This window comes from Phodopus roborovskii, unplaced genomic scaffold, assembly GCF_943737965.1.
Source record: "Phodopus roborovskii unplaced genomic scaffold, PHOROB, whole genome shotgun sequence".
Classification (NCBI taxonomy): domain Eukaryota; kingdom Metazoa; phylum Chordata; class Mammalia; order Rodentia; family Cricetidae; genus Phodopus; species Phodopus roborovskii.
Genome location: NW_026126416.1, coordinates 35,796,200 through 35,812,366, shown reverse-complemented (window position 1 = coordinate 35,812,366; position 16,167 = coordinate 35,796,200). Strand labels below are relative to the sequence as shown.

General features: G+C 43.1%; 1 protein-coding gene across 2 annotated transcripts in view; it reads right to left on the bottom strand.

The window, feature by feature from the left end:
* Rasgrp1 (RAS guanyl releasing protein 1) overlaps positions 1–16,167 on the bottom strand; it is a 62,900-nt gene that overhangs the window by 26,365 nt on the left and 20,368 nt on the right. For both annotated transcript variants that reach the window (XM_051183715.1, XM_051183714.1), the window contains one exon: positions 835–940. In XM_051183715.1, the coding sequence (XP_051039672.1) occupies positions 835–940 (106 nt within the window). The remainder of the gene's footprint in view (positions 1–834; positions 941–16,167) is intronic.

Sequence of the window (16,167 nt, the reverse complement as noted above, 5' to 3'; positions counted from 1 at the left end):
ACTACAGCCTAGAGTAAGAAGGCAGTGTAGATCGTATAGCTGAACTGTTCTTCAGAGCCCAGGAGGGCAGAATTCATGTGAAGTCCATCAAGGAACACATCACCCATTAACCCAGACCTAGAAAGACAAATATAATATGTACTCACTCATAAGTGGATATTAGATATAGAGCAAAGGACAAGAAGATTCTAGGTTACAACCTCAGAGAACCTAGGTAACAAAGAGGACCCTAAGAGAGACATCCACCTAGGAAGGGAGAAAAATGGCAAGATCTCCTAAGTAAATTGGGAGTGTGGGATGCAGGGGGAGGGTAGGTGGGAGAGGGGGAGGAGGCACAGGGAGTGGGGGAAAATATATAGCTCAATTAAAAAATGGCAAAAGGAGAAGAAGAAGAAGAAGAAGAAGAAGAAGAAGAAGAAGAAGAAGAAGAAGAAGAAGAAGAAGAAGAAGAAGAAAAGAAATGCACGACTCAAGACTCAACAACTTCCCTGATCAGTCTGGGTAGGATGAGTATCTGTGATTAATGTATAAGGGTATTTTTTTTTCTAGCAAAAAATACTAATGTTGCCTTTGTATGTTGTATGTATTTGTATGTTGATTTCTTTGACCATCTACCACTCAGAGAAATTGGCATAAATAATATTGTCCTACCTAAAAGAAGCTACCCACACAGGTGCACAATACAGTTTCATATACACACAAGGTGCACATACACCACACACAAACTATACCCTTAAAAGGACAGGTGAAGCCATTTACTCCTTGGGTTTATGGCAAACCAATCAAAATAAAAGCACACATGAGGCTGCAGCCTCAGATGATGCCCAAGGATATAAGCTCATGAGTTTTTGTAGCAGCTCGGCTGATGAGATGATGATTCGGTGCATGGTCAGCACGACTTGTAACAGCTGGTTACTTCGACACAGGTTCCCATCTGCATCTGAAAATGCAAAGAGTGGCATGTTAGAGCCTCAGAGAGAGATGGAGAAATGGTGGGGCCCCCGAACACCGTCAATACTCCAGGGGACAGCCTAAAGCTGTTCAAACACAGATATCTTTTGGCTGTCTGGTGCTTAATGTCCTCTCTCCCAGATTTGCCATCCTCCTGTAACCCTCTCGTATCATCAAGTGCTCATTAATCAAGCTGCCCCAAAGATGGCAGACTGAAAGCAGAGGCAGTTGTATGTTTTATGGAACCCAAAGTTTATACAATTTGGGGATGAAAGGGACTTAGCCAGGGTCAGAGTAGGAAGTCACAGGGTTAATGGGCAGTTAAAAGAAATATCTTTCAGGATTTTTACAAAGGCACATGGCTAGTAAGGTGTGTTCTTAGAGCTATCTCCTGGCCTTGGAAGGAGCTATGCAAATAAGGAGCCTGAAGCACAAGCTGCCCCAATTCTAAGGCCTGTGGTGAAATAAAAAAGGGATGGTTGGAGTAAATATTGCAGGCAAGTAATGGCAGTGGATTTTGAGGGTGGATTTTGCAATGATTTGCAAAAGGCACCATTTATATTTTCCAAATCCCACTGGGTGGCAAACAGAAGCTGTGTTCTATATAGTAGCATTGGGTGTAAAGATGCCCCTCAGAGTGGTTTCCAGCATTGATTTGGTTTCTATGGTATGAAATACCAAGGGTCGTGCTCCTTGTCTCCACCATATCTACTCTCTGACCTTCACCATGAATCTCATTTGTTGGGATAATCTTTTTGTATACTGTGTGAATGTATCTCACCTGCCTAAGGCACCTTCTTATTGGTTTAATAAAGAGCTGAATGGCCAATAGCTAGGCAGGAGAGGATAGGCGGGACTTCCAGGCTGAGACAGGAACTCTGGAATACAATTGGAGGTGCAGGAGATTCACTAGCCAGATATTGAGGAAGCCAGACATATGGTAATGAGGAGAGGTAACGAGCCATGTGGCAGACGTAGATAATTATAAATGGGTTAATTTGAGTTTTAAGAGCTACTTGGGGACAAGCCTGAGCTAAAGCCAAGCTTTCATGATTAATAAAAAGTTTCCATATTATTATTAGAGAGACGGTGGTGGTCCAAAGAAGGACCTGATATACACATTAGTCAGGATCACTTGCCAGCTAGATTCTAGTTGAGCTTGGTCTTTTGAAACAATCAGGGAAAGATCAGAGTAGAAAGAAGACAGGTTGTTTCTTTCTTACCTGTCTTATTTGTCCCATTTCCTACCTCCTGGATGAGTTGCTCCAGTGGGTGGTCCTTCTCTCATGGCTAAGGTGCTCATTTGGATTTTGGTCTTTTTATCTTTTGACTCACTGGACTTTAGGATGGAGACACCTGCTGAGGGTTGGGCAGTTCTGGTGCAACATCTCTCAATTCCACTCTCGTCTCCATAAGTAGTCCTATCTATCTATCTGAACTATCAGCCATCTATATAATGCCTTCTAAAATACATTGTAAAATGAGTGACCAATTTCATTCTTTTTCAAGTTTGGGGAGTTGTAAATGAAGGACATAGTCTCAAAAGTTCTGAATCCTCAAATGGTGACTAAAGTCACATGCCATTGAGTATTTATAGGCTTGAGTATTTACAGTCCCTTTCCAGCCCCCACTGCCCATCCCTTTTACTGTAGAAGATCCTGTTGGAGCCCACACCTCCACTCTGGTTCTGTCTCCTTTTTTCATTGACTGCTAAGCCTGTCTACCCTGGTGAGACTGCAACATCAACATTTTTCCCTGTTGATTTATGCCCACTGACATTTCATTGTGCTCTTACGTCTCATGTCTTAAACCAAAAGTAAGTCGATCCTGGATCTCTGCATCTCTGTCTCCCTCTTCCTCAAGATCTCAGGATTACCCCCCTTCTCCCCCCCCCCCCGTCACTTTTCAGTCATTCTGTGTCCATTTCTGTCTCCACTAGTCTGTTGGATAGTTGGCTCTATATGATCTCTTAGTCTAGGTTGGCCTTGTACTAGAGATCCTCTTGCTTCAGTCTCCCAACTGCTGGGATCCTAAGTGTGAGCCACCATGACTAGCCTAAGTATCTAATTTTCAAGGTTACCGATCAGCTCCACACTTCCAGTCACTCCCTTGTCCTCATCTTACTTTATGATCCGGTTAATCGTCACTTCAACCACAGCCAAGCTGACGAGTCTCCCTCCTCCTGGAAGGCTTTCTTCTCTTGGCTCCAATGCCCCACACTCTGTCACGTCTCTCTCGGGCTCCTCTTCTGTCTCCTCTCCCTCTGCTAAGCTCTTAAATGTCAGCTTGTGCTACAGTTTAGTCCTCCCACTTCTTTCTGCTAACGTTTTTTTTTTTAATTTAAAAGTTCTTAAATTTGAAATTAAAAAAGTGAACTCTTTCCCTAGATGAATTAATCCAGGTTCTGACTAAAACACCATCTCTATGCTGATACCTGCCAATTTCTATTTTCAGGATTTACCACAAACTCAGTATGTCCATCAGCTTAGTTTCCTTAGAGGCCTAAGTCTAAATGAACTCATCCATACAGAACTCTTGACTTCTCTGGTTCATTTCTCCTCCATTCTTCCTCATCTTCAGAAATGCAACACCAACCCCCCAGTGAGTTACCCCAGCTAAAAAACGAGGATTCACATACAGTCCTGCACTTTTCTTGCATGTGATCCATCAGTGAGCCTTGGTTATATTTCCAAAATACACAGGCGGTGACCTGCCCGCCTCTCTCCAGCTTTGATATCTTTCCAGAGTAACCACCATGATGCAACAATCTAACTGGCCCACCTCTTTCCACTCTTATCTTCCCACAATCTCTTCTCCACACAGCTCCTGAAGCCTGGAAAATCAGGTCATATTCTTACATTCCAATGAGTTGCATTACCTTTATTGCAGCTAGCAGAGCTCCACATGCTCTCACCTCTTTGAATATGGTCCTTCATTTTGAAATGTTTTTGCCCTTCTCTACACCCATTTCCACTTCAGACACTCTGAGGCTGTTGCTAGATCATGCATGGCCTTGCATTTGCTATGGCTCTCAATGTTATTTTTCTTCCAGTGAATCTTTCTTAACACATAAGCCTCATCCCATGTGAGGTTTTCCTCTGACTATCCAATATAGCCATTAATCGGCTTGAATTTCTTCATTGCACATATGATCTGGTTGTCCGTTAATCTTTAAAAATGTTTAGCTTCCTAAATATTCAATAGAATACAAACATTCTAGGACCTTGTGCAGTTCCCTTCACAATCTATTTTCAGGGTCCAGATTAATACTGACACATGGTGGGTACTCAACATGGGTTGAATAATATCATGAACTGGGTCAAATAGGAATCCCCTGATTTTCTGTGTCTCTTTGGTAATTCATTTTGCTTTTGTCATTCGCTGTTTCACTCACTTGGTGTAGTACGCATACTTATTTTCTTCTTAGCCAATATTTTTAAACTTTAAACTGGCAGGTTGCTAAAACATTTTAATAAAACATTCATTTAAGTTGATCATAGTTTTGTAATTTCACCCATTAATTCTTTTAAACTTATATTCTGATAGATAGATAGTATTAGACTTGCTTTCTGTATGTATGTTTTATGGCCCACATAATTTCTGTATAATTGTTGTTTGGCACAGAAATGCCATATAACAAATTACCTTGAAAACATTTGCTTTTGCTCAAGGGCCTATGCTTTGGTTATGTGCTGGCTGATCCCTTTGTTAGGGGCCCAATTCAACAAGTCTCCTAGCTTCCTTGGACCAGTAAGCTGATGTGAGGGTATTCTCATGAGGACAGGATACTGAAAGCTACATGGGAATATCTAATAGCCTCTTAAACCTATGTTTGGAAATGGCCTGCTGTCATTTCTGTCTCATTCTGTGGTTAAATCAGGTCATGATTTTGAATGTAAAGTTGAAGGGCAGGAACTTCAAGTCACATGGGACTCATTAGACATACAGGGGGAAAAATGAGGACAACAATGCTACAGGGAGTAACTTTTCAATGCAACATTTGACAATATGATTTTAAAACATGCTTTTCTGTGTAGAAGAAGTAGCATTCGTATTCCTCAATATCGTGGTGAAAGGCAGGAGACTGAATTATATTTATGGGGTACACACACTCTCACCTTCACATGGATTTATTGAGGATGTACTGCCCCTCAGACACGCTATCCCAGTATCTTCTTATAGCTGACAAACACCTTCCCATTCCTGGAAGTATCCTCACTGAGATCAAACAAGGTCTTTGGAAGGATTCACATGTCTAAAAGGGCTCACCATGAAGAGGACTAGGGAGATGCTGAAACTGTTCAAATATTTTATAATTACTTGTTGGAATAAGTTTAGATTTGTTCTGTGGGGTCATAAAAGGCAGCACCCAAATTGATGGACAGACATTGTAGGAAACAGAGACAGAAAAGTATATCTGAAATGCTCGTCCAGTACCAAAAGCATTCACATCATAGAGGACTTAGAGTATGGACACCATACTGAGTGAGCATGCTGCATAGTGATTCCCATTTACTGAAGCCTTCTGCAGACCAAGGCTGCGCTAAGCATGGTAACATGATTTCTAATTCTCAGAACAACAATGTTCACACAGTTCATTATTTTCAGGAGAGGAAATTCAAGGGTAGAAAGGTTGGGTAATATGTTTTAGGTCAAAAAGATAATGGAGCCCAGTCTGCTTAATTCCAGAACCCATGTACTTCCCTCCACACCTGACTGTGTGTGCTATGTGACCATCTGTCAGGCTAAGGGACTCATGTATTTAAAGGGACACTGACTCAAGTGAGTTTTAAGAACACTGTGTCTGGCCCCTCTGGCTCCAGGTTCTAGAAATCCTGCTAGAAAGCCTAGTTGGAGCCAGTTCACATATGGAAGAACGACCTTTGTAATCTGGTGATTTCTAGAAGTCTCATATGTCATGCTTGCTCCATCTGAACTTGAATGTTGTCTTTAAGATGCCAGGGAGTCCTGCCTAAGATTCACAAGCATTTTCACACTCCACACCTCCGCCTCACCCCAACACCTCTTTTTCTACAGTCTGAGAGACACACCCACATGATAGTTTGTGAAACCCACATACTTTCTGTGGGGGTGAGTGCTGGCAAATGGCAAGTCCAGGAGGGGATGACTCACTCACAAAGAAAGGCAGAGATGAAGTGAGGGAGGAGCAGAGAGGAGCACTCTTCTCTACACCTAGACAGAGTTTCTCATCTTCTCTCTTCCTGGTTTTACTTTTTCAATGGGATTGCCTTAGCGCAGTCTCACACCCTCACCCCTACCATTTCTTCCCCGTGTGACCTTCGAAGACTAGATGACCTCACTGAGGGACTGTTCCCTTCCTTCCCTCATCCCACAGAACAAACACACTTCTTCAAGATGCTGGCCAAGGGGGAATCTAGCTACCTTCTAGGGTGCTAGATTTTATTTGGATATAATTGCTGTAAGCTGATTTAAATATTTCAATGAATAATTCTACTTTGTTTTCATCTTTAGGCTTTTAAAAATGCAGGGTGTCATATGAAAAATTCTAATAAGCAAAATGTGCAATGCATAATAAAACGTGCATAATTTTCACTACCATCTGCTGCTGCTTCTTCTTAAAAGGGTTGAAACCTCAGTGGAGTGCAAAATGTCACTCTTTTAGTCTCTGCAACTTGACTCATAGAATGACGGACATACTTCTTGGGGAACACACTGATGAAACCATTCTAACCTGTGGATCATTTGCTTGACAGAGTGAACAAAAAGCCATGTGGGTTCTGGAGTCATCTGTCCATGAGCTGACAATCCACTTTCCACCACTAGTCCCAGTCTAGGCAAAAGCTATACTTTACAGAAACACCGACTCTTGATAGTTTTCTATCTCCATTTTCTATCTAATGTACCTTTTCCTTGTAAAAGCACTGCAGGCCAGTGGGTGGCTGTCTGGCATCTGCTTGTACCAATAAAGACACATTCTATACACAGATTACTTTATTCTGTTTCAATTTTAAAGAGTTGGCAGGATGTCTAAAGGTGCCGATCCTGGTAGAGTGTTTATTTAACATGTACAAGGGCCCGAGTTCGGTGACTAGTACTGCAAAAACACATTTTTGACATTATTAACCAATATTGTTATGAAACTATCCTGTGAGAAGAAATGTCCTAGGTACAAGCAGATGTCTGAAGAGCAGAGGAAAGGCTGCCATCAAAGAGTTCTAAAGCTAGCAGAGGAAGGAGCCACAGTCAGTGGACCTAAGAGTTTTAGGTACCAAATATCAGGAAGAGAAATCACAGAGGCCATGCTGAATGATGGGAGGGTGAGAAGAAGGAAGAGACAGCCCGCATCTATGTGGTGGTTCAGGGAGGACCTCGTGAGGTCTCTGGAAAGGTGACCTGTTTCCAGCTGTGTCTGTGCCATTTCCCACGCACTCTTCCTCCATTTTATTTTTGGCTTAGATTTAAATAAGCTTCTAGCTTCAGATGGATGAACTGCTTCCTTGTGGCCCAAATCCTGTGTGGAAATCCAGCAAAGGCTGCATTCCAGTTCTCCACCTTGCTGACAAGGGGAAGGGGCAGCTTTCCAGTGAGACTTGTCTGAGGGACAAGTTGAAGATGCCACACCGCAAAGCTGACACGAAGCACAAAGGCACATGACCGACACCGGAGAGGAACTCTAATACACAGCCTTTCTGTCCCCTTTGTTTGGGTTTCCATGGAAATATCTTGATGTGTGAAAGATTTTGAGGGTACCACTGGCAGAATGTCAGAAATTGGTATATTGAGCATGAATAAGCATGGGGGTGGAGGTGGCTTGCATAACAGGAAGTAGCATGTGCTCCATCCAGGGATCTGGAAAGCTAGGATCAGAAATGCATGGGCAAGGCTGAACCTGTCAAAGGAGATCAGTATCCCAGAAATGAAGGCAGACTGGATCCAGGCGGAACCCAACAGGCACACTCAGAACTCTGGGGCAAGTAATTCAGGGAAGTAAAACCTACTTGACAATAACATTCTCTAAACTCTGCAAAGTAAACCCAAAACTCACTGGGTTTTGTGTGTTGGGTTCAGAGATTTTTTAATGCGGACAGTGGCAACTGAGACAGCAAGCCTATGTGCAGGAGGAATGAGCTTACATATACCTTCAACTTTCACAGCTCTTACTGCCTCAGCAGCTTAAAACGTATACTACATGTCCCCTTAATTTAAAAAAAAAAAAAAAAACTGTTCTCAGCCCTTCAAGACTTGAGAGGAAGAGAACAGTGTGGAGAAACCAAGTGCTGGTGATTGGGGTTCAGGACAAGCTTGCCAATCAGCATGGCTGTTTTGAATAGCTCTTCCGGGGATGACAGGTTCCTGGTCTGTGGTGTTTCTGTATTTCTGCGATGTAAATATTCTCATTATGGTCTGTCTCAAGGAAACAGCATCAAGCCATAGCTGGGAAGTGGAGTTTGGAAGAGGTGCTGATAGCTCCAAGAATAGGCAATCATGGAACCTCAGCAGACTTGTGAGGTTTAAGAGCTGAATCGTACTCACTAGGGTCCTACTCCAGTCTCTTCTCTGGGATAATCATGGACTTGATATTATGGATAAGGAATGGAGGCAACATGCCTTAGTCATGGTCATGGGGTTGGTGAATTGAATGCCTGTTAGGAGGGGCCTTTGGTCCCCAGCACTGGGCTCTTTCCTTGGCACCTGCTTCTCCTTGGGGTAGTAAAACCTTAGGAGAAGGCACCCATGCTACAAGGATATTCCCACTAGTGACTCTCCCCTCCCAACAACTGCTATACACAGAGACCCATCCTTCTTTGTAGAACTACAGAATACGCTCTAAAGATTTCCCCAGCAACCCTAACCCTGAGACCTACCTACCACTGTTTATGAGCATACGAGGCAGTCACTACTGGTACCATTTTCCTGGGTCATCTAGAATGCAGCAGCCTATGAGCCAATGGTCACTGGGTAAAAATGGTGGCTCTCCAAAGTTGCAAACCAGGCACCAACACACTTCTCTCTCTCTCTCTCTCTCTCTCTCTCTCTCTCTCTCTCTCTCTCTCTCTCTCTCTCTGAGCATACATTCCTTCTGAGGTACAAAGCTCAACATAAAGAATAACATGTATATGTGTGTGTGTGTGTGTGTGTGTGTGTGTGTGTGTGTGTGTGATTGCAATCTATAAATGTCTAACCAAGTGCATAGATTGCCTAAAGTGAGAAAGGGCTTTTTAGCTGCATTGTCTCTGGTGCACAAAACAGCTGGTTTTCCTAGGAGGCTGCTTGCCTGAGTCTGGAACTGCCACATCTGTGGAACCAAGGACTTGAGCAGTCATGAAGGAAGTTGTCCTTAGCAATTCTGCAAATTGAACACAGTTCTGAGAGTGAGTAGGCAGAGTGCAAGGAACTAAGGTGTGGGCCAGGGTGGAAGTGAGAAAGGAGGGAAGACCCAGGGAGCTGACTCTAGTGCAACCCAATGACTCCAGACTCTCAGAGCCAACGTTGGAAGACTGTGTCAGCTTCTACTCCCAGCGTCTATCCAACAGTAGAATTACCTGGCCGATTAGAATACTGCAGGAAGCTGCTTTTGACACAGTCTTGTTGGCACACAGCCTCAGGGATCTATTTCACTGAGTTCCATAGGAAAGCACCTAGGCTGGGGAAATGGAGCAATAGATCAGGTCTTAGAGGGCCCAGGAGAACTGCTTGAAAGTGGCTGGTGGAAGGCTGGGCACAAGTCAAGGGACCTGATGAGGAAGACAGTACAACAAACAAACTGGGCAGGAAATGTGGGGCAGTACTCTCACCTTGCTTGTAGCAACTTATTCCTCTCACTTCTGTCTTCTCTATTAAATTCTGCCATTTTCAACACAAAGCAGATTCCATAGTGTGTGTGTGTGTGTGTGTGTGTGTGTGTGTGTGTGTGTGTGGCGTGTGTGAGCTTGCTTTTTTGTTTTATCTTATTTATTGCTTGTTTTGCTTTTAGCTTTTTTTTTTTTTTTTTTTTTTTTGATAGAGAATATAAACTCTGAAAGTGGGTAATGGGGTAGGGAAGATCTGGAAGGAGTAGGGGGAAGGGAAATAATATGACCAAAATACATTGTATGAAAGGAAAAAAAAATTAAGTTGTAAAATAATCATGTAACTGCGGCTTTTCCGAAATCAAACTCTGGGCTTGGAGAGGAGGGCAGCAGGTCAAGCAGGTACTAAAAAGGGGAACTTCCTACATACCAACACAGTGAAAAGCTCATCTGTGAATTACTGGCTCGCCATGACCTCAACCTCCTACAGAAGCCTAGATAATGATGACCTTTGTGTGGTGCAGGACAGCCTTATGGCAATCAGGCATGCTGACTTAACTAGAGAGGTACCAAATGCCATTTTACCTCTCCAAATAGTTCTAGAGAAAAGACCAGCATAATACCATATGAGGCAAAAATCACTGAACACTGTCTACCATAGTAAGAAACTCTTCTGAAGGCCCAGCTCCCTTTATAAACCATCAGTGATAGATTACATTTCATGGAGTATTTATACATGGACTTCATATTTACACGTGGACTTCATAGCAGTTAGTTTCTTGCCTCCCAAGAGTCTTCCTAGAGCTAGGTTTTACCTGCACCTTCCCCTCCGCCCTTCAGAACTTAAGAGGTGCTAGGAAGAAGGCTTCGTGAGGATGTGGGCAGCTGAACTGAATGGGGGAACTGCATGGGTGGGTGGGAATCTCTTCCACAGAAAGCAAGACATTGGCCACTATTCAGTCAACCAAGAATCCAGTGAGACTATAGCACAGCATTCTGAGTAATGAACCAAAGTCATGTGACTGCATTGTGGAAACTGCAGAAATACAAAACTGAACGTCACTGGGCACTGTTGGAAGAACTTCAGCTCTAGCCTTTCTCTCTTTTTGCTTCCTGACTGTTGCTGCTGTTGTCGACATGCTTGGATTTCTCCCTGTGCTCCCGTGCTGTACCAACAACACTGCCTTTCCATATTAGCCCTGTGAAGACCTGTAAGTTGTTTTAGTGCTGTCCGGCAAAGGGACTGAAGTTAGGGAACCTTGTCACCCGCTCAAGTTTATATGGTTTGTAAGTGGTAGACACAGGGTTCTGCCCTAGACTGTTTAGTCCTGAGAGGGTAATGACCATTTCTGAGCCCCAGCTTGCTCATTTTCAGAGCCTGACAGTGTCCCTCTTACCCCCTTCATCAGAGACACAAACAGGAGAGAAGGCAGACATTTTGGGGGCACCCAAATGTCTGGACTGAGTTCAAACCATTATGATGTCTCTTTGATCTGTGAATCTCAAGCACAGACACGGCCTGACAGTTGTCACATGGGCACATGAAACCCTCACTGAGCTGTTGAAGCAGTATCTTAGTCCCTGCTAAGACCAACAGCCACCTTCTTTGGTGCTGTCTCCTCTGAGTTTCACAAAGCCTCTGGGTGGCTGGTATTATTTTCGCCGTTTATAGGTGAAGAATGGTGGTGATGAGATGTGACCTGCCCGAAATGATGACTACTGAGGGGAAACATGGGGATTTAAATTCACGGTCAGACTTGTGAAAAGAAAGAACCTCCTTTGGCCCAACACATGAGAGTTTCTGAAGCTGGCCCATAAAAAAAAAGCATATCAACACAATGGATGATGGCTACAGTGGCCAGATATGGGCTGTGCATATCCCAGAGATTCTCAACTACAGCACACACAGTGCATGTTTCCATGAAGGAACACACTCAAGAGTGATACAAATAACACACCAGTGGTCCCACTGCTACAAGGTGACTGCACAATAGTCCTAAGTAACAATTGTTATTCTAATTCTAGGAGTTTTAACTTATTGGTTATTTATTGTAATTCTGTATTGCCTTTTAGATGAGACTTCCTCAAGGGTAAGGGAAAGGGTTATGTTTTCTCTCCAGTCAATTCTCAAGGATCTCTAGTACCCTACACAACATGGAGACCATTCCTTTCACTGAAATCCAGAGGTACAGGAACAGACATTGACTGCAAATGACCAATAAACACAAAAAAGCAATCAGTGCTTAACAGGAAAGAGTTAATGCCTTCCGGAGAAGGAAGTCGCTAATGATTTGTATTCCCACAGTTTAGAGATGGAAGGAGATATGGAAGGAAATGAAATGGTGAGGCCCAAACACAATTCTCAAACAAGAACACATTGGAAAAGGAGACAGAAAACTGTCAAGACAAGGGAACTATGATGAAACCTCAGTTTCTTTTAACTGGTGTCAATCCACTCACAGATCTAGGCAGAGCAACCCAGTGTCACATAGAGAGTCAGAGCATCTGGCATGTCCAGAAATCATTAAGGATCCAGGACTCTAAAGTCAAAATAGAACAGCAAATGGTATCCTCAGGTGAGCCAATTTACAGTAATATACAAAAAAGTCTTCCTTGGCTTCAATTTTTTGATGAGATTACTCAAAACACATCTACTGAAAGTATTTAGTCTTTAGCCTAAAAAGGCAAAAGGCTCAGCTTGAAGAAGATAACATTAAGAGATGAGGGTGCTCGGCCAGGCATTGGTGGTGCATGGCTTTAATCCCAACACTCTGGAGACAAAAGCAGGTGGATCTCTGTGAGTTTGAGGCCAGCCTGGTCTACAGAGAGAGTTCCAGGACAGCCTCCAAAGCTACACAGAGAAACCCTGTTAAAAAAAAAAGAAAGAAAGAAAGAAAGAAAGAAAGAAAACACACACACACACAGAGAGAGAGAGAGAGAGAGAGAGAGAGAGAGAGAGAGAGAGAGAGAGAGGAGGGTGCTCTAATTCTAATGGTTGATTCTAAGAGCTCTCAAGCTTGTGATGTCCTGATCAACAGCTCCTTGGTTTGCTCTTGGAAGGTGGCTTGGGGTGAAGTGGAGCAGCAGTCAGGATGACACTAAAGGTCAAGGAGGTAACCCCACACTGGGTCCTGGAGCCCCACATCTGTAAACCACTTTCTGCTCTACAAGGACCGTCACAAGCATAGTACCTCATTTGACCAGAAAAGGCTTGTGGCAGGGGTGGGGGTGGGGTGGGGGGGATAGGGTAGGGTGGGGCGGCATATTCATCTAGAAAAAGCACAGAAGTAGGGCTGATACTCGGGCTGTCCCAAGGGCATTTGTTCAGGTTGATAGAGACCTGGGCTGTCCCAGTTACTATGTGATTTGAATATCACCTCTGCTTAAACAACAACCCACAAATAGTAATGGCCCACCACCAAGTAACAGATGAAGTTTCATGCTTGGAACTAGTCAAAAGCTCTTTGTTCAAACAGGCTGTGATGGGTGATGTGGGGCTGTGGGGATGATGGAGATCCTGCTGTCTCAGAAAGTGAGCATCAGGAGCTACCAGTAGTAATAGTGCAGGAGATGCTGAAAGTCCTTCAGGGAACTACAAATAAGACACTAAGGCAGGTCAGAGGAAAGGGGAAGCCAGACTTGACAAGAAGCAATGGCTATGACCTTCAGAAAGGCAGTGACATTGGAGTGTGGCCTTGAAGGAGGGGTAAGGTTTTGACCGAGTAAGATGAAGGTAAGTGTGTTGGGTAATAAATGATTTCTACATTTGGAGATGACAGAGATAAAGATATGTTTGGGAAAGGAAACCCAAGCTGGTTGAACTGGGAAGTTTTTATATGGAGGGAGTGATAGATGGGTAGGAAAGGAAACCAGGGTCATAGTGTTGGGAACCTCACATACTAGACTGAGAAGCATCCCTTGCTTTGATTGTTGTCTTGAAGGCTGAAAAATCACATGGTCCTCAAGTGAAGCAAATAGCAACCTCTGACCTAGAATTCTCTTCATACTGAGGGTTTGAGGCTGTGGCTTGATGGTAAAGTATTTGCCTAGCATGTGCCAGGCCTTGGGTTGGATCCTCAATATTGTAAAACAAAATAAAACAAAACAAACAAAAACCCCCAAAGGCTGTGCACTTTACAACCCAAGCCCTAAGGTTTTTATTTATGTATTGTCTGTTTATTTATGGCATGAATGTGTCATATGCATGTGCAGATGTGGGTGTGTGAGCACCTGCATGTGGAGGCCAGAGCCTGATGCCCTCAGGCGTCCTCAATCACTCTCCACCTTGTTTGCTGGGACAAGGTCTTTCACAGAACCTGGAGCTCAGTGATTCCAGTAGGCTAGCTGACCAGTGAACCTTAGGGTCCTCCTAGTTCCACCTCTCGATTCTTGAGATCACGGGCTTGCACTGCCACAGCTGGCTTTTTAAAAGTATGTCCCTGAGCTTTCGTCACTAGCTCTTCACCAACTGAAACATCTCTCAAGCCGGAGAGGAGTCATTTGTAAAGAATCCAGACATCATTTCAGTGTCTGCATGTAGACCTTTCCTGGACTCACAGCTCCCAAGACAACAGTCACCAAGGGAGGCTGAAGAGCATGTAAGCATCCCTAAATGCATGTACTATGGGGACAAGGAAAACAAAGGATGACTTTTGGTGAATTTAGCTAATTTTGTTGTTTAGAAGGCTCAGTCATTTGAAGTTGTGACCCTTGGTCCCTTGGTGTTCATACCTTTCCCTGCCTTGAAGCGTGTCCTTTACAAAATGAGCAAGCATAATAGGTGACTATTAAAGGCTACAGAAAAGGAAACAACATCCATCAGCAGGAGCTGGGTCATTTATTTGCTACTGGAAGAAATTCATACCCCCAAAGATGTACGAAGGCAGCAAGGGAGGACCTTAAAGTTGCCAAGGTTTTGGTTTTATCTGCCTAGCAAAGTGGAGTAAATGTGGTTATTTCATTTTCAGTTGCTTGGTAAGCACCACCTGGCACCTCTACACCTGATCTACACAAAACAACATCAAGTCCCAATAGATGACACTACAATGGTATCCTCATTTGGTACATTTTCCCCTTCTTCTTCCACCCTCCAGCACTAAAATACCTACTTACCTTTATAAAGTGAAGGAAAATCGTGCCTATGGTTAATGCTCCAGAAAAACACATAGTAACCACAATGAAAATGACTTAAAACAATGAAGAAAACATTCATAATAGGTAACAATTGGGACTTTAGTGGGTGAAATGTACTTTCCTAGTGATAAAGTATTGACTTTATTGATATTGATAAAATATTCTGTAGGCTACTACTCAATCACCATGTCAAGATACCCCAGTTTGCTTCCTTGTTTTGCGTCAATTTGACATGAGCCTAGAGTCATCAGAGAGGAAGGAGCCTCAACTGAGAAGATGCCTCCATAAGATCAGGTTGTAAGCAAGCCTGTAGTATACTTTCTTAATTGATGGGATAGGTATAGCCCATTGTGGGTGGAGCCAACCCTGGCCTGGTAGTCTTGGGTTCTATAAATAAGCAGGCTGAGCTATCTGTGGAGAGCAAGCCAGTAACTAGCACTCTTCCATGACCTCTCCATCAGCTCCTGCCTCCAGGTTTCTGCCCTTGTTGATTTTGTTGATAAAACTATTTCATGGAACTATGAATGAAATAAGCTCTTTCCTCCTCCAATTATCTTTGGTCATGGTGTTTCATTATAGCAATGGTAACCCAACTAAGATACCCAGGAATAAATCAGAGATTTTGTAATGTTGAAAGTCCTACAGTGGGGATGTGAATATCAGTTAAGTTTGGTCAGGCCTATCTGAACCATTTAGTTCATGCCTTAACCCTTGGGTGGGTCTACAAACTATTAAGTGGCCCCACGAAGATCCTCCAAATTTTAGAAATCAGTGGATTACATCAAAGGGTAAGTGCTTAAGCAGGTGATTTTTTTTTTTAAAGTAATATTACAGACACTGTGGTGGGGGCCTGGCCAATTCTAATTGGAAAAACATAATAAGAAATACATCAGAAATCAATTTGGTGTGAGTCAGAGAGTCCTGGTGGAAAGTAACTCACCTGCCTGTGCAGGCGTGTGATGAATAGAGTGTATCTAGCATGTGTGTTCAAAGTCCTGGGTTTGAGCCCCAAAACCTACCAGACAAAACTCCAAAAGTAATTAATCTGGGCTTCAGGGAGACTTTCATTTTATGTTAACATGATCAAATGTTCCTGTGAGAGGTTTGTATTGCTAAGAACCCACTCCCACTGTAGAGCTTGTGTATTAATCTCTTCGACAATTCCTATTGAGTAGAACTTTTTTAATTTCTATGATGTCCAATTTGTTAAATATATTATTTAGAGTTACTTTATAGCCTGTCTAGAAATTTCCTCCTCCAATCTTGCATGAATACTCACCTTTATTTTCTCCCATGAGCCTTATTGCAATCA